The 22,741-nt window shown below is 46.9% G+C and overlaps 1 protein-coding gene across 5 annotated transcripts in view; it reads left to right on the top strand.

The window, feature by feature from the left end:
- Positions 1-22,741, top strand: part of IMMP2L (inner mitochondrial membrane peptidase subunit 2) — a 623,205-nt gene that overhangs the window by 37,144 nt on the left and 563,320 nt on the right. For all 5 annotated transcript variants that reach the window (XM_037156081.2, XM_037156085.2, XM_037156082.2 and 2 more), the window contains one exon: positions 13,044-13,147. In XM_037156081.2, the coding sequence (XP_037011976.1) occupies positions 13,044-13,147 (104 nt within the window). The remainder of the gene's footprint in view (positions 1-13,043; positions 13,148-22,741) is intronic.

The raw sequence follows: 22,741 nt of genomic DNA on the forward strand, positions 1-22,741 counted from the left end.
CCAAGGTTTAAAAGTGTGAAAGAAAGGCAGAGAAGCCAGAGGCAAGGAAAAAATAGAGAAGAGGAGGAAAAGAAAAGAACAGAGACGAGTTGGGTGATGGAGGGTGATGGAGAAAATTAGACAGCTGGGGCAGTGAGCAGGGAGACAGGAGCCGGGGACCAGTGGGGAAGAGGCTCAGGGCAGAAAAGTGCTCTGGTGAGGGGGGTGGACGGGCCTTTGGCAGGCCCTCACTCAGACTTGCGCCCAGGCTGGTGACACGTGTGTGAGGCACGTTTGTGTGGACAGCTGGAGATGGGCCAGCCCCATCTGTTCTCCGTCTGGGTACGCGCTGTGAAAGTGGTGGGCCCTGCAGAAGGAGTTCACGCTGGTGTAGGTGAGCAGTCCTAAGCATTGCTCATTGCAAAGTACTCGAGCTCACCTGTGTATTCAGGTGGAAAGGTCATATCGAGTCATTGCTCTCAGTTCAACTATATGAACATTTCTGTAACTCAGGTCATTTTGGGGCATGGCCAATAAACAAAAGCACTGGTAACTGTGAACTGGAATAGGGAGTCATTGTCAAGTGGCTAATAGGTGCAACACACTGTTTTAGGTGCCACAGGGCAGGTCAGATACAGGTCTGTCTTCAGGGTGCTTTGACATTGGCAGAGGAGGTTCAAAAATTAGTAAGCCAGGATGACGGGTGTGTGTTCAGATATAGGAGATATCAGGCTGTCAGACGGATGTTGGCAAGGACATCCAGAAATGAGAACTGGCTTGGTTCTGCACCCCGTTTTGGAGAACGGGCCTGGCCATTTCAATCTGGAACAGAGTGAGTGGTACTGGAAAATACCCATAATCTCAGAGCCCTTTCGTGGTCGGCCACCATGTTGACCTTCACTCTGACAACGGCCCACGTGCAGATCTTTATTTCTCACCCATGAGTCTGTAGGGTGAGCAGAGTCACTTAGGCCATGGGGTGTCTCTCACTGTGGGGCCCCGCCCTGGAGGAGCCGTGGCTGCCTGGGCTGTGCTCTTCTTGAGGGTGATCGTCAGAGACGGGGGTGATGGGGAACACTCAGAACCCCCGAAAGCTTCAGCGCCTCTCTTCTGCCTGTATTCCTCGGGTCAGAGCAAGTCACACGGCTGAGCCCAAAGTCAGTGGGCTCTGGATGTGTGCCTCACCCACAGGGAAGCCGTGGCAGGGGTGGGGAGGGCAGGAAGAACTGCAAGTACGTAAGTACGTCCGTGACAGGCACTGTGGCTCCAAGGACATGTGTTGACCTCAGAGGCAACCTAAACTGTTGCTTTCACCTTTGCGTCTCCCTAGGAAGACACTAGGCTTCGTCTGAGGCAGACAAAACTGGAATAGGGTGAAACGTGAGCCACCAGTGCTGGAATGGATCGATCCATTTTGGACGTGTTCGGGTTGGAAATTGTCCCCCATCCTCTCAGATCATCTCTTTCGCGTGGCCTTTCTGAAAGGCCACGTCTCTGCAACTTAGAGACGTGTTGTTTAAGAAAATCCAGGGAATAAAAGATGGGATCTCATTAAAGGGGCAGACAATTCCAGTCCTTCGGAGTTTGTTGAGTAAGTAAATACTGTTAGTGCTGCACTGGAAACTCACTATGAAGAACACATTTTTTTTTTGTCTGAGTTGTGTTTGTGTCTTTTCCAAATTCTGTTCACTTAGGATTTCATAGCAGCTCGTTTTCAGGATTCTTTCTTACAAGACATAATTCTTTATCCTTTAAACACTACCTCAGTGTTTCTTTCTGTAGGTTTGCAACATTAATTTATAATTCAATAGGTACCTGGCCAGAAGGCTAGATAGAGATGATCAAACGTGAGGACTCACAGCTAGTCAAAGATAAGTCATGCATGAAAACAAAGGTTTTTAATAATATAATTCTGTGGGGAAATAGGAGTTCATAAAACATTTGATTTTTAAAAATAGAGCTGTGTAGGCATGTCCATTGGACTGGGAGAGAGGACCCCTTTCCTGGGCTGTGCACACTGGGCGCTGCCCGAAATGGTTGGCTCCACATTGTCCGTCCATACTGGCCGTGTCCCTCGAGTGTGCGAGGCACTCCTGTGGGTTGCTGAACAGTTGCTGTGAGCGGGGCACATTTTTCTTTTTTAAGAAGCACCGCGTTATTCAACCTTAACTTCACGCAGGAAACGGAGACCAATACTGTGCACAGTTGAAACTCCAGGGAGAATTTATGTTGGTGGAATGCAGTTACTCAGATTAGAAGTCCAATGGCTCACGGAGGCTTTTAGAGAGAAAATGTGCCCTAGGGGTCGTTTACCGACCTGGCATCTGGGGTTGAGGTTTGATTCCAGTAAGAGTAGCTGCCGCGGTGTCCCTGGTTCTTGTCAGAGGGGCATGCGTGCCTTCGATGGTTGAAATGACGGCCTGAGACTTCCCAGAGTAAGAGAAGGAAGTAATTGTAAGCACGTTGTCCAGTGTTTTCTGCAGTCGGTACCTAGTTTTTGACCAGTGTACCACGTTCTTCTTGCCATTCTGCGTAGCCGGAGGGGACAGCACTGGGAGAAAACACCACCACACAGTGCCATGTCTCCAGCCCCGACTTCAGAGAAAGACACGCACAGAATATATTAGAAAATCAGAGAATGTGAGGGAGAAGGGAGTTTGATCAGTGCAGAGGTCTATATTCCTCAGTAACACACGTCCCTTGGCTCAAAATTGCCTTGACTTTCCCCGACCTGCAAATGATTCTGAAGAAAGCGGCTTGCAAGAAACCTCTCAGACTCCCACCTGGCTCTTGCTAGTCATTACTCTCTTCCCCGCTGAGTTTAAAATGAACAGTCCTGTCCAAAAAGCAAACAAAGAGTCTCGTGCTCTCTGTTTCTCGATCACATTTATTTATTTTATTTTATTTAAAAAATTGAAACCTACAGTGGGCTTAATATTGAGCCATCATTATAGATCCTAATTATTATTTTGAATTCCAAAAAGACAGATGCAAATAGACTCTCATGAAAAGAGGTACACTGTATTTTGTGCGGTAGAATCTAAGGCAGAGTTAGGGAGGGTTACCTTGCGTGCTGAACTTGAACTTCCAAGATGTAGCGATGCCCCAGGGCACACATTTCCTGAGGTGCTGACTGCTCTGTGTTCTCACCCCCTCCCTGGGCTGGGCTGGCTTCGAATGCAGCCTGGAGGTCACGCTGAAGTTTGTATTAGCTTCCCCTTGAGCTTTCCTCCCAAATTACTTCTGGCTTGAAAATCTCACCCGAGGTTTTTACTCCTTAGGATGTTTGTTACCTGTTTGTCATTAATAGAGAATTCAAATGGATGAGTTTGCAGTTACAGCCTCCAGCTTTTGTGATACAGAGATGGGTGGTGAGTGGCAACTTTCCCACATCCCTTCCCTTCACGGGCTTCCCTGGCCCCTCCCCCCATTGGGAGCGCAGCAGGACGCTCTGATTTTATGCATGTTTCGAGGGTTCCCGCTGTTGTTGTTTAGACATGGACTTCACCATGCCCTTTGGTCTTTAATGTGGAAGTAACTCGAGGCTTCAGAAAGGTTGGAGGAGTTCTACAGAGAACACCCGTGGGCCCTTGGCTCTGATTCTCTGGTTTTCAGTGTCTTGCCACGTTCCTTTACTCTCTTCCTCCTTGTCTTTCCCTCCCTCTCCCTGCTCCTCTGCCTCTCTCAGTTTGTATGCAGTATGTGTATCTGTGTTTCTATGTACACACGTGTATGTAAGTCTGCACACACAGGTGTGGTTACAGAACCACCCGAAAGAAGGCTGCATGTGTTATGCCTTTAACAGAATCATACCTCGAAGACTTCAGACATTCTCTCTCTCAGCTGTTAAATGCACTCAGTTTAAAGACATAAAGAGGGAACCGAAAACATGGTTACTTAAAATTGTCAAGCAATGTACTGTTTTTACCACTTGTGCTTTCATCTGTTTTTGAAGGTATAAAAATGATATTGTGGTTAGGTTAAAAATTTTATAGAGTGTGAATTCGGTAACATTGACAATGAAATACACAGGAGCTGAGATTTACTCTTAAAGACTGGGGGAGCCGGGAGAGCAGGCCGGGCTGGTTGGGGGATGGAAGGGCACGGGCCTGTCTCACCGCTGCTGCCAGGGGCGGTGGGGTCCCCTCCCCGCTCTGCCCACTGGAACCAGGGTGCTGGGCCCCTTCCCCTCCTGTGGTTGTCCTGTGGGTCTTGGGCTAGAGAGCAGGCTTTTCTCCAGGCTGTCCTGTCCTGCCTCTCCGTGGCCCCTGGCTGCAGGCTTTCTGCCCCTCCGAGTCCACCCCGGGTATATGGGAAGCAAACAGAAGACCTAGGAGACCCTCCGCTGTGTCCTTCCTCAAATCCTAGGTCCCTGCCTCCACTCCGTTTTCATCCCCCCTTTCAGAGTCTTCCTCTGTTCACGCTTCGTGCTGGGCCCGGCGCTGTCAGAGCAGGCGGGGAGGCTGGTGATGAGCGCAGGTGTTCCCTTTCGGACCTGGGCTCTCGTGGTCACACGTGACTGTGTTCCGGCCAGTGTTAAAAGGACAACAAGCAAGGTGATGCTTCCAGGCCTGGCCCCTTAAAGCCGCCTCTGTGGCTTGTGCTCTGTTCTCTTCTGCCTGCTGGCTGATGGCAGGGCGTCCGGTGGGGTAGAGAGTCCACAGAACAGAAAGCACCTGAGCGCCGCAGGGCGGAGTGCAGTGCGCATGCTCACAGGGAGGCACCCCCTTTCCACGGCGGTCAGTCCAGCGGTGGCACTAGACTCGAGGACCCTTTTCCTCTCGCCTTTGCCTCCTCCTCCGCTCCCCTAGGGCTAAACTCGAGCCCTGTTTTCTTCACACGGCTCTCCCTGATCCCTTCATTTACTGTTGGAAATCCTATAGCACTGCACATTTTGCGCCCAACAACACGTCCTCCGCCTTGATCTCTCGTCGTTTCAGGGGTTCGCGTGGACTCCTTTTGTGAGCTTCTGCAAGAAAGGGCCTGTTCACCTCTCACCTAGCTGGTCACAGGGGTGCTGAATAAATGCATCCGAAATTCCTTCTCAGAAGCATCAAAGCTCCTACATAATTAAACCCCGCAGAAACATGGTAAAATGAAATTACCATCATTAAAATTTCTCTCTCTGACTCTGAGGGTGTTTCTGTACTCTTCACCCCGAACACCTTCCAGCTCCTTGACGAATCCGCCCCCGTGTTGAGAGCAGAGGTTTTGCAGCCTCCCTGCCCACGCAGGACGTGGGCACTCCCAGGCGCACGACCGGAACAGAGGTTCCCTGTAACAATGCCTCCACCCTAGTCCCCAGCATTACGTGCGGTGCCCTCTGCTACTTTCTATTCTGGTCTCAGCCCATTAAAGTGGCTCTGGGACTCCGCAGAGGTCGTCACCTGTAGTTTGAAAAATGCTGCTTCATGGTGGGAGGGAGGCTGGAAAGGCCGAGGCTGCCGAAAGGGCCCTGTGGCGGAGGAGCCGAGGCAGGTGGGCTTGGTGTCAAGGCTGCGGGCACTCAGGACCGTGAGGAGGACAGGGCCGGGGGCCCAGAAAGCCCTCTGGGGCCAGCGTGGTCCTCGGGCCTCGTTCCTACAGGTTCCTGAGCCCTGGTCAAAGTCTACGGAATCAGTCGTGGCCATGGCCTGGGAATCTGCATTATGCAAGCTCTGCAGGTGCTCACCTTTGACAGCCTGTTCCCGGACCCAGAGCCCCAACTCTGGGGAAAGGGCAGCTGTTTGGGGACTCATCAGACATGGAAGTGCTTTGCATGAGAAATCCTGATTACCGTGGTGTTTTTGTTTTAAGATTTTATTTATTTTGTTTTCTCTAGAGGGGAAGGGAGAGAGAAAGAGGGAGAGAAACATCACTGTGCAGTTGCCTCTTGCACGTGCCCTGCTGGGGACCTGGCCCACAACCCAGGCATGTGCCCTGACTGGGAATCAAACCAGTGACCTTTCTGATTCTTAGGCTGGTGCTCAACCACTGAGTCACACTGGCCACAGGGCCTTGGTGTTTTAATGAAGCTTTTGAATTCTAACTCTTAATACCTTTTAAAAATATAGTTTTTATTTCCTATCCTTTGTCTATTAAGTCATTTGTCATATGTCTGAGCTAATTTTAGCTTATTTAATTGTGTATAATCTGTTATGCCAATGGCATAATTTATAACACTTTAGATTCTTTTTTTGCTTAATAAACTTTGTTTTTATTTCTTCAATTTTTAAATGCATGATCTGCACTTTGTGGCTTACAAGTGTTATCTTTTAATATTTTTCTGTTTGTTTAGTTCAGCTTTTGGCCAGCTAATTATCTATCCCCCCCTTTTTTTGCAATATAAACCATCCTTTATTTCTGTAGTTTTAAAATTAAACACTTAAAAATTTACTTACTGATTTTTAGGTGGGAGAGAAGGAGAGAGAATAAAAAATGTTTGTTTTTCCACTTATTTATGCATTCATCGATTTGGTTCTTGTATGTGCCATGACCGGGGATCAAACCCACGACCTTTGTGTATCTGGACAATGCTCTAATCAACTGACCTGTGTAGCCAGGTATTTCTGTGGTTTTTTAAAATGACCAATGGGAAGCACAGAGAGTGTCAGCGGAGAGATGGGCCTGTGCCCTTAGCATGGGGGGGCGTGGAGGAGTTCCCGCCCTGGTTCCCTGGTGAATCGCAGCTCCCTCGCTGATGGCTGTGGTTTCCTCCCACGCCGACTCTGGCCACCTGACTTGCTTTTTAGCCCGTGCAGCATTGCACCTGTTAATCCGGTAGAAACTTGGTAAACCCTTGTGCAATAGGAACGTGCGAGGAAACCCTGGCTCTCCTGCTGGAGGGGCCACTGTGGGGGGCAAGTGGAGCATCCTGGCTTAAAAGCCCCCCATCAGTGCCTGGTGTGTGAGCAGAGTCCTCTTGGACTCTCCAGAGAGGCCCCACATGACCCCAGAGGACTGCAGCCACGTGAGGGAACTCAGGAGAGACCAGCAGGGGACCTGTCTAAGGAGCAGAGCCCAAATCGCAAGCTTATGGGCAAATAAATGGTTGCTCTGTTAAGGCACAGTTTTGGGGCAGTTTGTCATGAAGTAATCAGTGACTGAAATAAAAAGTGACATTATTACTGTCCTGACAGAATCCTTCAGAATGTGTCACTGGTCTTGGAGCCAGGTGGTGGTTGGGGCTGGAAAACCAGTAATGGGACTGCTGGCAAAGACTGGACGAATGACCAGCGACTGTTAGTGGAAGCTGGAAGCTGAGAGAGCTGCTGTCGGACACTGGAGCAGTGGTGGCCCATGCTGGATGGCACTGAAGCAGTTTAAAAAACTGTCACTTGCAGGACCTTGGGATATACAGATGAACCTAGTGAATCCAGAGCTCTGGCTTAGGAGCTTTCAGGGCAGAGTATTGAAATTGTCAGTTGGCTCCTTACAATGTCGTACAAGGTCTTACAGCCTCCCGCCCTTAGCGAAGGCATGCTTTTCCTCCGATGTCCTGTAGGTCGGGCGTGTGAAGAATTGGTCTCTGTTCCAGCCCATGTGGGACCTGCCTAAAGACTCACATGTGAGCAGGCAGGGGCTGCTGGGACTGGCTGGCTGGGCAGGGTGACCCATCTAGGACAAAGCACTAAGGTGACTCTGGGAAGACAGGGTCCTAATGGGAACTCGAGCAAATGGCCAGGTGCTCCTGTGGGGAGTCTGTGGGAGCTGGAGCAGGTGTGAGGAGTCCATTATTTTGTCCTTATTAATGATGTGCCAGATGGAACTGGGACTTAATACATATAAATTTCCTGAGAGGCTTTATGACTTGAATTTCCTCCTTTTAGCACTCAAGTGTAACATGCATGTGACCATGGGTTTTAATCACCCAGCCAGGTGAGGGGCCCTCCGGTCAAAAGCTTGAATAATTTTTGTATTAGCTGGATTCTTATTGTAAGGGGTCAAGCATTAAAGGCTCAGGGTAATAAGCGCCCTTACCTGGGAGGGATGTTCCTCCAGGTTGAGCCACAGCCCTTGGGTGCAGCTGGAGCCCTTGGATCACGTGTACCCAGTGAGACAAGTTCAAGGGCCCCAGGTGGCAGGCAAACAGTGGGGCCTAGAATAGCAACGGGGTGGGGGGGTGATGGTACTTTAGACCACTTCATCCACAGTCTTTCCAGAGTGTGGCATATACTAATGAGGATTCTATCAATAGAATATACATTTATCTTAACTGTAGTCCATGCTTCCTGGCCAGCACTGCAAGTGGGCAAAACTGTGACACAGATAGCACTTTTTTAGTTTTTTTCTCTTACTTTTAAACTAATAGTCATCTGACACCCCCAATCATTTTTCTAATATTATAACTTTTCAAAGGAAGTTAGAGGGCAAATCTTGGTTCCTCATGGCAGCTCGGAAGCATCTCATTAAAAAGCATGGCATTTATTCAACAATTTAGAGTATTTCTAGTCCGGTGGGTGGTGCTCTGTATTTATGAGATAGTTGAAAGCACCTATCACTCCCAAAGAAGTGAGGTGAAAACCAGGCTTTGTGGGTGAGTAGACTGTAAGTAGCCAATTGCAGGCTGTGAACTTTTTTTTTAATTAAAAAATACCAGAAAAATTAATAAGAAATTTATTTAAAAAATCAAAACTAGAATAATAACATTTACTGATTGGTGGCTGGGCTAACTCTTACAAGGTAAAAAATTCGTTATGTCTCTCTTTAATTCTCTAGCGGAGCATTACTTTCCCGAGCCACAACATAGATTCCCCTGAAACTGTTGTATGCTTTCAGCGTAGACACAAGCTGAGAATTTAGGGTACCTTGACATTAATATTTGTTTGTAAGAGCACTGACATTCCTTCAGCAGAGTCTTCGATCAGGGATTCACAAAAGCCACCTTCCGTCTTGCACCATTTCAAAAGCAGGTGTGACACCTGCTATTTCTAGCTTTACCATAATTTACTAATATCTGCTGAAACCTTCTGCTCGTATTTCTGCTTGTATTTTTCTAGAGTGAACAACCCAGTGCTTAGGTCACAGTAAAGCACACAATAACCTCCTTTTTATGGATAAACTTAATTTTTTTTTTCAAAAAAAATAAAGTAAAGGAAAAGTATATGTCAGCTAGAACTAAGAAGTTCGATTTTAATGTATATCATTTTATATGTATGTGTGCATATTTTAACATGAAAATTCAGAATATGCTGGGCATGATGTCTTTATAGAAGATACGAGTACATAGTTGTGCACAGTCAAGTGTGTATGGCGGTTAAATCCTAGAGGCAGAACAATTGAAATCCAAAATAAAGTATTTTATTACTTTACTCGCCTAAAAGAAGTGAAGACACCCCCAAGAGTTTAGAGACGAGGGGTAGAACTTAGAGCCTGGAGACTTTCAGTTCAGAGTTTAAAGTGACAAGCGTCCAGGGCAGAAGGCAAGAGCGACATTTCTCTGGAAGAACATTGTGTGAGCTGGTTTCCCCCCGTCCTGCTGTCCCTGCACCCACACTGCGTCTTGTTCTGACTGTTGACCCTGTGTCACGTGAGGACTATGTCTCGAGCCTCTGTGGGTCTCCTCCTGTAATTCTCCTGGTTGCCCCGGAGACTTGGTGGTCAGCCTACCTCATGGCGCCAACATGGAAATGGGGCTTGGGAACATTAAAAAAATGAAGGTCCTCTAGCTAGTAAGTAAGGGAATGGAGCCAAGATGAGAAGAGCATTTTTTTTTTAATCTCTAGAGCAAGAGCAAGGCTGCCCTAAAGACCCCTGAGGTTGATGCTGAACCTGAGGTCTCCCTGGCAGAGGCCGTGGGATAGATGGAGAGGGCGCAGGTCACGCAGAAAAGCGGGCAGGGCAGCTGTGGGCCGGCTTTTGTTGTTCATCGCTCATTCTGGTGATTTTTTCGGTGTTTTTCCACTTACCGCTGGGACTCTCTTCCAGTGCTAGCAGCGACGATCAACGCAGTCACGCATTTTGAAATGTAGCCGCAAACTCCTAGATTAAATATTCTCTGAGGTTTGTAACTTCCCCAAACTTCATTATTTTAAGCTGGTTACAGTTTTGATGGAGTCCCTGGGAACCTGGGATCGAAAGTGCTGACAGCACGACCAGAAGACGCGCTCTCAGTGGTTCCATCAGGTTCCCGAGGGCTGTGAGATTCGATGCGCATTTCCTGTTCATCGCTTCTCTGACGTGAAAAGACTGCTTGTTCTGTTTGGAGCGTGCTCTGCCGTCTCCGCAGGGGAAGCACGCGTGGGCTCTTTCTGAGCTGTGATGTGGGTTACTCGTTTTCCTAGAACAGCAGCACCCGTATTACGTTTCCTTAAATGTTTTCTATAAATGTTTTATTTTGAAGTTGGTGCATTCTTTTTCTTCTCAAAAGTCATTTTGGAAAACTCAGGAAATAGTGTTTTTTTTTTTTAATTTAAATTGCTTAATTGAAGTATGAGGAACGGCAGTTTTTATAGTGCTGTAAAGTGGTTTTCCAGTTCAGGAAAGTTCCTGTATGATAAGCGTGAGTCACATTCCTCTCTTCATATTCCTGAATGAACAGTGAAGAAGAAATGTATTCTGTTGTGATCAGCTTGATGTCATTATGGAAAATAATAAGGCACCGCTGCACTTTACTCCTAATCCTTAAATTGCCTAACTTGATGCGAAACAAAAGCTTTTCTACTAGACTTATCTCGAACGTGTTTCCAGTGAAAGAGATGTGGCTATTGGTTAGATAAGGTGCATTGCTTATGAACCCTCTGGTTTAAACATGCTTTTTGAAAACCGTTCATGTTTTGAACTTTAAGCTATAGAAATACTCCTCCCCAACCCTTCTCCTGGGTGCGCAGATATGGATAAGACATGACTTCTGCATTTGAGAAGCTCTCAGCTGAGTGAAGGAGTCGTGTGTAGGCAGCTGTGTGTCACGGGGTTTCAGGAACCATCCCTGAAGTTGACATGAACTGGGAAGAGAGCACAGGTGGGGGAAGGATTCGCTGAACCTTGTGGCGAGGAGATCAAAGAGAACTCCTACTGTTTCCTGTGTAAAGTCAAATGTGGCCTTCCCAGTGCTGACTCCTGATTCTCATCTCTCGCTGTTTGAAATCCGACATGCTACCTCCTGGGGTTCTTCTCCGAACACAACTTTTGCTCACAATGCATTGCCTTTTGGCTCCAACAGTTGGTATTAGACAAGTAGATAGGTGAGTCATTCTGTAAAGGATAGATGGGTCCGAGGGTCAGGATTTGGGTCTGTGGGCATTGCTTCCGTCCCTGCCCTGGAGCACCAGGATGTAATGTCCTGATTTTTGCAAGGAAATTGCACGTGGTGATGTTTGTGTTTTAAGGGTTCTCAGAGAAGTTGCCGTCAAAGGCCTTCTGAGCAGAGGGCAAGTCTGATGGTGAGAGACTCAAAGAAAGGTAGAAATGGAGGGTGACACGGGAGTCTTCTAGAAGGGCGACCGGGTGAATGGTCTCCTGTTAACTAATGAGGGTGACACAGAAGTTTATTTGGGTGCTGACGTGGAAGCCGATCTCCGTCGTTGGCACGTTAATGTGGGGAGTCTTCAAGAATTTTATTACTTATTTTTTGATTCTTCCCAGTTAGCATTGTTAACCATCTTCAGTGATCAGGTGTCAAGAACACACGTAAGAAACAATTTGTTCTCAATATGCTGGTAGACTTGTGGAGAGAGAGACAAGGCAGTGATGACGAGGCATGTTTGGATGTGCTGTGGTGGAAATAGCCACGGGTTCTGCGGGGAACTTGGGAGGGTTGGCTGCCCACTGCCCTCTGAGGATGGGAGCGGGGAGGAGAGAGGAGTGTGTTAGGAAAGGATGCTTCTGAGCATCCCCCGTGGGGTTCCAGGTTTGTGAAGGTAGGAAGGGGGAAGAGTGGGAAACATTTCAGGCAGAAATATTTGCCTCTGTGTTGAGGCAAATATTATCACTCATGAAGGACTCGGGGACCCGTGGGAGAGGTTGAAGTCTCCAAGGACACCTGGAGGTTTCAGGTCCAGAAAGCTGGGGTGTCAGATACAATGTGGTGATAATGGCCCCAGGATGAAACGTCTGCAGCATTGTCCATCTTCTTTGTAGAAAATCTACAGATAGTTCCAGGAGTCTTTCAAGAAAGAGATGGTCACTTGGGCTCCAGGGTCTGGCCGAGCACTGGCCAAGGTCATGTCCTCTCCTGCCTCCACCCCCGTGCCGGGGAGAGCCGGACACGCCCTGTGGTTCAGCCCCTTTCCCCCCACAGGCACAGACGTTCCCCTCATGGTACTCTAAGGGACCCCACAGTGCCCATGGTGAAAGGCCACCTTGTCTTCCGTGTCCTCTGTCCCACCTCCCCTACTCAGGGTTGTCATGTATCCATTCACTTTCGCTGCACCCCATGCGGACTCAGGTTGTAGGCATCATGCTTCCTCACTCAGCACTTTAAGCTCGATGGCCCCTGATGGTCAGGTGGGTCCCTGCACAGAATGTTTCTGTCCCTGCCCCACCCGCCCTCGGCACATCAAAGCTCATCTGATCCCAGGGTGACAGCTGCTTATGAGGCCACCTTACCCTGGGACCAGGGCCCTTGCTGCCTGCTCTCTCGGGAAGAGAGGGCAACATGGGGCATCCCCACGTTTTCCGTGCTGCCCCACTGTGTGTTTCTTCTGCTCATTTCACTGCTTCCGCTGGCGTGTCCCGGTTGGGTCGAGGTGGCTCTTTCCCCCACGAAACAATGCCGCGTGCTGTTGTGGGATTAGCTCCTGTTTGGACCTTCTGTTGGGGGGGTCGATTCGATTCCTCCTCACGTCTCTTGAATCCTTCTTAAGGCTCTCCACACCTCGTTACTCGAGTTTAGGAGAGATTCAAATACCTGGTGCATTCTCCTTCCCAGTCGGTATTGGGCACGTATCTCTCCCCTGGTTCACTGTGTAGAATCCTGATGAGCCCTTTTGAAAACTCATCATTTGCTGTTCCTTTAGAGCAGCAATTTATTGAAAGTGACTATGTTAGAGATATTTTATTGTTCCGCACAGAGCTATGACACGCAAGGCACCGTGAAGACTAAAAAACACAAATGAGAGACATGTCTCTTTCTCCCTGTGTTTTAGCCCTGCCTGAATCCCGGAGGGAGCCAGTCATCCGACGTGGTGCTTTTGAACCACTGGAAAGTGAGGAATTTTGAAGTCCAGCGTGGTGACATTGTGTCATTGGTGTAAGTAGACCAGAAACATACTGTATTTGTACATAAATCATAAGGATGTGGCTTAACTGGCAATCTGCTGCTAATGCCATATTGTTAATTAGTAAATTGTAGGTGCATTGAGAATCGAATGTGTTTTCAAAAATCAATCTTGAAATGCAACGATGCTATAAAAAAGTTTTTCTTTTATATTTAAAATGTTTCTGTTGATTGACCTACTTGGATTTGGCAAAAAGTGTTTAATGAAATGTTGACTGGTAGTTATTATACTGATGATTAAAATACATGTATTCGATATTAGTTTTGATGATTTCCAAATTTTGCATCTTGGAAGCAATCTTTTATTCCCATGTTTTATTACTCTGTGTAGGTACAAGATATTTCTAGAGTATGACAAGTGTGATGTGAAATTCGATGACATATCAACTCGGTGACATACCCATCAGTACTTTAATGGACAGAAGGCAGTGTGGCAGGCTGTCCCACTGGAGACTTTTGTGTGAGACCAAAGGTGGCGCTGTTGCTCTGTAAAAGTAGGACAGCTGGCCAGACACGTGAATTTCATTCCAGTCTTAATGTAGAAAAGGACTGTCAAAAGTGTGTATAATTGACACAATGATATAATGCCTAGTCCGAGCATGTGCTTGCATGGTTAGATTTGAGATTTTTCTGTTTGTTTGTTTTCAAAGTAAATTCACACTGAGAGGACTACAACAGAACTTGCCTTATTTCTTCTGGTTTTAGCCTCTTGTAAAAATGTTTTCATGTGATTCCCTATTATTCCAGTTGGTGCACTAGGATAGCAATTAACCGAGCCGTTCTTGCCTGCATTTTGACAACAGTAAAAATCCCATCATTTGGGGGAACCTTCCATTTTATATTTCTGATTCTTGAACGGGAATGTCTGTTTCTTGGATGATATTTGTAATTGTTTGCTGGAAGCAAAGCATCATTTCCTCGTTTACACGTAACCTTTCACAGGTGCTTTGTGGAAACAGGTATCTTATAAGTGTGCCTCTGTGCAGCCTGCTCAGCCAGCCTTCCTTTGACAATCTGTGAACTAATCTGCTTAGTACCGAATGGAATAAATACATCGGAGTGGAGTTTTGTGTGGCGGACGTCCAAAAAGGGGGTGAAATGCTGCTCGTGCTCAGGAGCACTTTCTGTGCTGTTAGCCTGCCCTTCGGGGGGTACTTCCAGCTTGGCATCCACAGGGCTGCTCTCCCAGCCTCCGGGGCATCCTCTTCCACGCTGGGTTAGCCTGTCGTGCGCTCATTATTCTTTCATCTTTGGTTTGACAAGGGCACATCCTCGCTTAGTCGGTGATGGAGGTGGTGCCCGCCCAAGTGAAAGAGGTCACACTATACGCAGACAACTGCGCATTGTTTTTTCCCATTAGAAACACGCTGTCTCTCGGCTAGTGAATGTGAACAGGTAATTGGGGGGAAAAAGCTCCTTGAAATTCAGGGTTGCATGGTCCATAAAGGTACCCTAACCTCTCATATGCTACTTAGAAGACAAGGAGAGAGAGCAATGCTCTTTTATGTAAATATTAATTATAGTTACTTATTATCTTTATAATATAGTACATATAATACCATTTTTACTTATTATTTACATGAATTTAAAAAGGGTATATTTGAATTGATGTTGAGAGGACACATTGTAGCTCCTTTGAAGTGTATTTCTAAGGAGTTAGTCATGCACTTTATCTGTCTGGTACAGATAACAAGTTTTCTCTCACAATGCTCATTGATAGCAGGAGCTGCTGGATAAAAGAATGCTTGCCATTGGGCATTGTATTATTTAACAACAAATAGTTAAGTATTAATTGTTGCTTCCTCTGAGAAATAAGAAGTCATTCTAAATTCTATTTCAGTATGATGTCATACTATGAAAGATACTGTTTAAAGTGTATTTTTACTTTTATGAGCAAAAATGCTTTCTAGACACATCTTTATATTTTTATATATTTTATAGTCTGCCTCATTTGAAGAAAACGTTGGCTTGATGAATGCTCACAATATATGTTTAATGCACATAAAAAACACTGAATATTTGCTTTTCTTACAAAATGCATCAATCTGGTCTTAACTTAGACAATAATTGTCAGCATTACATTGGAGTATCCTGTTTAAGAACTGCATGACTCATCCAGAAATGCATGACTAAAATTTGAATTTATGGCTAAATATGAAATGTATAAAATGCAAATCAGTAATAAGCACACATTTCATTGGTATATTATTCATCTTTGGAAACAAGATATTATGACAATTTGTATTTTAAATAGTACTGGAACAGCATTTTGCATACTCTGCTCAGAGGGTATGGAGGTACAGCATTTCTACTGTATTACATATGCATTTCTCAAACACTTTCCAGTGCGCATATTCATATTTGAATCAGCAGGGCTTATGCAGCTTCATAAATGGAATAGTAATGAAAAGAATAACAATTTCATTAAAAATGCCAGCACTTTAAAAGACATGAACTTTCTAATAAGAAAACACTGCAGTAAATGTAGGATTTTACTTAAAACAAACATGGTGAGGGTGGCTTGGTGGAAGGCGATAGAAGCGAGGGTCGAGGCTGCTGATGTATGCAGACCAGTAGGGGCATCCCCTGGAGAAACTGCGAGGAGAGAAAAGTAGCAAGCTTTGTGCAAAGTGTCCTAATACTAGACATGTTTGCTCTGCTCTTTGCCATGTGTTCCTTTGTGTATGTGTGTGTGTTACAGGTATGTAAATGTGTCCAGATACATATATAATATGTACTTTAAGATCAGTGTTTGCCTTGCAAGAAGCACTTCTGAGGGGAGGGTTGAATGCATAATACAGATTCTTTCCTTCCCTAGTCTGCTAGCATTCTTAGACTTCAGGTGCTGTTATGAATGAAAGAGAAACATTAATGCTGTGGGGAAAAGAAATCACATGTGGACCAGTGCAGCCTCTGCCTCATACGGAAACCCTTTCTGCATTTATCAGTTGCCTATGAGCCTGATTCATTGTGAGCTACAGAAACAGAAGCTGGAGCAGAAGCACCCATTCTGCTTTTGTCCCAGGGGTTTTCTTCGGAACTCATCGGCTGCCTCTGTTTCTTAGAGTGGGCTGTCCGGGTGGAGGCGGGGGAGTGGGCTGCAATGAGCTTCTTTGCCCCTCTTCTTTATCTTTTCCTGTCACTGTCTTTCCGTAAAAAGTTGACCTCAGGGACCTGTTGTTTCAGCCTATTATTTAGTAATGCTAAGTCAAAAGGTACGTTTACTTAGTGTAGTAACAGGACTGGTTGGGAGAACATTGTTGGTTCTCAAGTGCTCAGTATTACTACTAAGTATGTAGGTGACATCGTACTGTCTTAGTGAATTTGCAAACCAGTAGTGGTGATTACCATGGATTCTCTGCGCCTTGGAATTGACTTTCTATCAGCCTGTGTCATGGCCGCACTGTCGCCCACTCAGCGTCGGTAGCGCTGTGTTCCAACAATGCATCAACGAGTGATCTACTGGGACAGTGTCCAATAATCACATTTACAAGTGCATTGACTATTGTGAAATATTAGGCTTGAGGAGAAGTTACAAAAACAGTATAGAGAGTTTCCATATGTCCCCCCTAATGTTTTTTGATGCTTCATTGGGGGAATGATTGACAAATAAAACGGTAAGACATTTGAAGTAAAACATCGTGAGGACAGGATATATGTGGACCCTGGGAAAGGATTTCCCCGTTGAGTAGCCAGTCATTCTCTCACATATGTGTGCTCTGGGGGAGGGGGAGGCTATCGAAGTTGTACTCTCAGTAGATTTCACCCGTCCCACACTGTGTCCTCAGCTGCAGTCTTCTCGGTGTCCAGTGGGTGCCCAGACTTCGGTTCGTCTTGTACCCGCTAAAACTACTCTTACACGCAACCGCAGGACAGTCACTGAACCCAGGAAACTGACATCGATGCAGTCCTGTTAACTAACCCATGGACCTTTTTTGAGTTTCACCACTGTTCCCAGTAATGTCCCTTTTCTAGACCAGATCCTTGGTTGCTCCTTGTCCGTTTGACCTTGACGCTTTAGAAAGGTCCGGCCAGTGACTGTGCAGAGTGACCCTCACCTGTTTAATTACCGAGGCTATCTTCCCTTGGAGAAGCACTGCTGTTGCCAGCACTTGCTGAGACGGCTGTGGTGGGTGGTGACAGTGGGGAGGGGACAGGGCCAGAGGAGAGGGAAATTCTCAGGTACAGGCCTTTTTAGTTTCTTGGGACCACATACCTGGGTCACATCTGAGAAGGTCCCTGGCTTCTGCAAGTTACACAGTCAAGTTCACAGCTGTTGCGAGTCAAGGAGGAGAGCTGTGCGGGTTGGGGGGCTGTGGCGTATGGCAGAGGGCGGGGGAGCTGAGGGCAGGTCACAGCTCCTACGGCTCGGAGACAGTGTCCTCCAAGTTCACAGGTGGGGTGGGGGGAATTCTCATTCATAAGCACCACTGCAGAGCAGGCCTCGTGCTAGGAGCTCCGTGATTTCTAATTCACGTGGCAATATCTGGAGATTGTTATTTTTAACCCGGTGAAACTGAGAGTTAGCAGTAGATGGTGAGGAAACAGAGCGAGAGTCTGAACCCAGGTCCGTCCGACCGTGAACCTGTTCTGTCTGCATTGTAGGCACTTGTGGCTGCTGAGCACTTGCAATGAGGCTTCTGACACGTGTTTTCTTTTCTCTCCTTCTCTTTTTAAATTTTTATTGAATTTATTGGGGTGACATTATTTAGTAAAATTATATAGGTTTCAAGCCACTTTTTAAAAATGATCACATTTTGGATATATTCAGTCAGGTATCTCATTGAAGTTACTTTCACCCCTTTCTTTTTCCTTTTGTGAGGTGGCCGGTAGAAAATTCGAAATTGCACGTGCCCCAGGCATGTCTGTTGGACACTCTGCGTCTCAGCTTTCTCCCGCCATCCTCTGCTGTGCTCCTGGAGCGCGTCTAACGTGGCCTGAGGTGTGACCCTCCGGTCCGGGCGTGACCACACCACGGTGGCTGTGCGGTGCAAGGCAGACCCTCACAGTAGGTCAGCACTCTGTGCCAGTGAGAGTGTGGGGGTGATCGTGCCCTAGATAAAGGGGACAAGACACACAGGGAACAGCAGCTTTTATTTATTAACCCCTTATTATTTTCTAATCACTGGGATAATGCTTCTGGATTCATTTTTATGTATTGTTTTAAGAAATCCAATAAAGTGGATACCACTGTTGCTCCTTTTTATACACAAGAGCACGGGGCTGCCGAGAGGTGCAGCGACTGCTTCAAGGACTTGCAGCTGGTGAATGCTGGCGCCGAGGGCCGAGCGCCTCCCACCAAGTCCGTCACGCGGTAACGCCTCTGTGGACGGTGGCGACGGGTCACCTGAGGACACTTACTCATTCTCCACACAGACGTCATCCGCCCCAGCGTCTCCACATCTTCCCCTTTCTGTAATGAAGTTTCTCAAGCAGTGCGTCCTGAAACGAACCCCTTCATCAACAGCAATGATGCTTTGTCGTAAGCACTTCGTGTGCCTGCAACGCGGACAGCTGGTTTGGGGCACGCCAGGTTCTTCCTGCCGACAGACAGCCGGTGCCTGTGACGGCTGCTTCTCTTGCAGTGACCGCGAGCAGAGAGTGATGAAGCTCTGAGCCAGGAAGGGGATGAAACAGAAAGGAGCCTTTGAATAGAAACGACGGGGGGCCAGTTCCTCAGTGTCTTGAGTGCTTGTAAATCTTCCCAGGGCCTTTGACCCACCGAGGGAACTTGATTGGAGCCCGCTAGAAACCGAAAGTGTGTTTTGAAACAAATGCCCAGAGCAGGAATAACCGAATAACGACCCAGAATTACCTTAAAAGCTGGTTAGTTTTCTGTTGAGTTGGGAGACTATCATTGTGTATACTTATCTTTCTACCTGCATTGATCTCTAACTTTCTGTTGTTGATAGCCAGATGTTTTTCTGAGGTTGTAGTTAGTATTGTGCATTTCAGGAATAGAACTTTACAAAAGACAATGACTTAAAAAAAAGCTCTATGGGCATGGTGAAGTACCTGATTTTATTTTGGGGTATTTAAAAAATTAATTGTCAAAGTGTTGGAGTGTGGTGTCTGGGTCACAGTTGATTTTGAAGAGAGATTTAGATTTTGGTACTTTAGATTACAAGAGTAATCTGTATTCCTTCCTAAGTAGACTTAGAAAGGATACTTGAAAAGAAAATGAGATAGAGTAAGTATGATTGCTATTATTTGACACTGCTTAACTGGCGTTGTAACTGCTATTCGTGGACACACGCAAAGTTGCTGCCCTGAAGGTCGTCTTTAATTAGCTTGCTTTCCTTCTCCCCCACAGAAGTTTGCTTTCTTTACTAGAATAAACAGTCCTTCAAAACTTTGTACATTTAATTATGCAATAAAACTTTTTTTTAGTTCAGAGAAAAGCTGCATTTAGAAATGTTTCAGTGATCATAAATTTCCATTGTGAAGTGGTGACATTTTACGGTAACTTAACTACAGGAGGTATCCGCAGCTCAGCCCATTTCATAGCCCTTACATTCTTTGACACATGACTCAGAGTTCTCAAAGGACAAAGTTATAGAGGCAACATCCTATGATATAGGGTGTATTTATGTTTCTCACTGTTTTTATTTTTCTGTGAAAAAGCTTGGCTTCTGAGAACACTGTTGATTTTAAGTGCAAGAAAGCACACACGAAGAGGGAGGTTCCAGGCACCCATTATATGTTATATATATTTATTATGTGTAAATAATTTATATATACCCATTATATTCATACTATGTGTAAAGAGTCCCATCAGGCTGTTGAGGAAACGCTTTTTGAGTCTAAGTTCACATAATAATTCTAACAGATAAATAGTTGACTTTCAGAGAAGACACAGCTTAGGTTTCAAGCAGGAAGTGCAACCCAGAAATGCAACCTCCCCCGTCTGTCTGCCAGCCTCCCTTCAACACACGCTTAGAACCAGTGAGACCCAGTGAGACCCAACTCACACATAAGGAGAGGGGGTCAGTCAGTCTGAGTTCCACTTTCAGCTTTGCTGGACTGGGTTGTTTTGAATGGAGGCCACGGCGAGGAGAAGGAGAATGCCACATCCACCAAACGCCTGCAGGCACCGCAGCACGACTGGGCAGGGGTGGGGAGGGTTGGGGGGGGTGAAAGTCCCGGAGGGAAGAGAAGCAGGTGGGGGTGAGCCCACAGTCAGGGCCGCTTTGAACCCTGGCTTATCTGTCACTTTGTAGGAAGCCCAGGATGGGAGGCAGAGAAGCCAGGCAGCAGCGGCTAAGGTGTGAGGCACTGAGTGGAACTGCTGGTAGTTTCTCAGTGCTAGGGAGTGGGTCACTAGGCAGAATTCAGGGAGGCCGTGACGTTTCACTGGGACTCCTGCAGGGCTGCAGCCTAGGAGTTAGGGAAACTTAGAAATAGACCACAGCTTCCAAACATTGAAATGCAGCTTCGTATAAAGTCAGTCCTGATTTTAAGGCAATCTGCCTTTACTTTGACCGGCATTGCCAGAAGCAAGAGGCGCCACGCAGAGTCTGTCAATTCTGTATTCAACACCTGGCAATCAATAAAAAGATGCCACGCATGTCAGAAGGCAGGACCAAGAGAAGAGCCAAACAAAACAAGAAATAACAGAAAGAATCTCATAGTGATCTAGCCATTAGGATGATCAGACGTGGGCTATAGAATAATTATAATTAACAGTTAAAATAATTGATGAAAAGATGGATCATTTCATCAGAGAATCGGATTCTAGGAAGAGAACTGAAAAAAGGCCTGAAATGAAAACTAATGTAACTGAAGGGAGGCACTAGGCAGGCGAGTTTAACTGCCGATCAGACCCAGCTGTGGAGGGGCTGCGCACCCTGCCGATGGGCCATTTAGGGTGATGGACTGGAGTGTGGAGGGAGAAAAGGATGGGACATGCAGCAAATAGTGTAGCAGACACCTGGGACGAGGGGAAAAGGTCTGACCCCATGTCGCTGGGGTCACAGAGGAAGAGGAGAAAGTGACTGGGGGTGGGGTGGGGGGTTGTGTCTGCATAGAGGCGAAGAATTTTTTTCTGAACTCAGGAAACCTGGCAACAACTTACAGGTGTGAAAAGGGCTACAAACCCCCTCAGGATAAACACAAGGAGGAATCTCATTTAGGGCACCTGCTAGTCAAACTGCGGAGCGCCCAGGGGGAGAAACTTTAGGAGAAAGAGAAGATGTATTACCTTCAAAGAAGCAAAACCAGAGCTGACTTTTCAATGAGGGGGAGACAGGACACAATGCTCAAGGGAAAGAGCCCTCACCTGGAGTATTGTGCTCGTGGGAAAGATTCCCCGGAGAAAGGGGGAGAAGACTTTCCAGCAAGCCAGCCCCAGCACACGCCGCCTTGTCCTGCTGACTTCCTTTATGAGAAAGTGGTACGAATTTCAAGAAGGCAGCTACAGAGCATTCAGCCTTCAGTTTGGGCGGGGAGTGTGGAATCTGAGCGCAGGTCCGTGCGTGGCCACCACCTGTCACAGACCTGGGAAGCTGGCCTGGGGCCGGGGCAGGCCCTGGACGAACGCAGCACTGACCTGAGCCGTTCCTGGAAATAGATTCACCGTGCGAGGGGTGACAGGTGATATTATTGCAAGTTCTTATGTTTGCACAATGTGATCTGTTAAAAAACAGTCACATTTCCTTAAATAAAATTGGCACTAAGTGTCATGGGCAGAATTGTGGTCCTCAAGAAGACTCCAGGTCCTGCTCACCAGGACAATGGACAGGACGTGTCATCACGCCTATGAATAAAGCCGGTGGCTGAAAGGACTTTGCAGATGTAATGAAGGTCGTAAGGTTGACCTTCTGTTGACCTTAAAATGGGACGGGTAGCCTGGCTTATCCAGGTGGGCCCAATGTAATCACAGCAGTCTTTAAAAGCACAGGCGTGGGTGCACTGAGGGAGGTGCTGCAGGAGTCAGAGGGGAGGGCTGGTTCGGAGGGTCATGGCCAGGAGCAGCGTGAAGCAGGCTGCCTCTAGACCAGGGGTGTCAAATCCATTTTCACTGGGGGCCGCAGCAGCCTCGAAGTTGTCTTCAAAAGGCCGAATGTAACTTAAGGACCGTATGAATGTAACTACTCCTTAACCAGGGGCAAGGAGCTCGGTGCTGCCTCCAGGTAGAAACAAGGTGCCGGGCTGGATAAAACAAGGTGGCGGGCCAGATTTGGCCTACAGGTCTTGTGTTTGCCACCTGTGCTCTACAAACTCAGAATGACTGCTGACCAGCAGAGAGACGAGGACCTCAGTCCTCTAACCACACAGAACTGAATCTTGCCAACAGCCTCATCAGCCAGGACATGGATTCTCCTCACGTCCAAAGGAGGGCCCAGACTAGCTGACACCTTGATCTTGGCCCTCTGAGACCCTCAGCAGAGTTCCCAGTTGGCCTGCCCGATTCTGTCCTGGGGAGCGGTGGAGAGCGGTGAGTCACTACATACGTGTTATTTTAAACCCTTCCATTTGTGTTAATTTGTTGTAGTAGCTACTGGAAGTGGTGGTGTTAAATGCAGACAGTTCTATCTCTATCTGAAAATGTATAAGGAAATGAACTTT

The sequence above is a fragment of the Artibeus jamaicensis genome, unplaced genomic scaffold, assembly GCF_021234435.1.
Source record: "Artibeus jamaicensis isolate MK-2021 breed Jamaican fruit bat unplaced genomic scaffold, CSHL_Jam_final contig_1016, whole genome shotgun sequence".
In the NCBI taxonomy this organism is placed as follows: domain Eukaryota; kingdom Metazoa; phylum Chordata; class Mammalia; order Chiroptera; family Phyllostomidae; genus Artibeus; species Artibeus jamaicensis.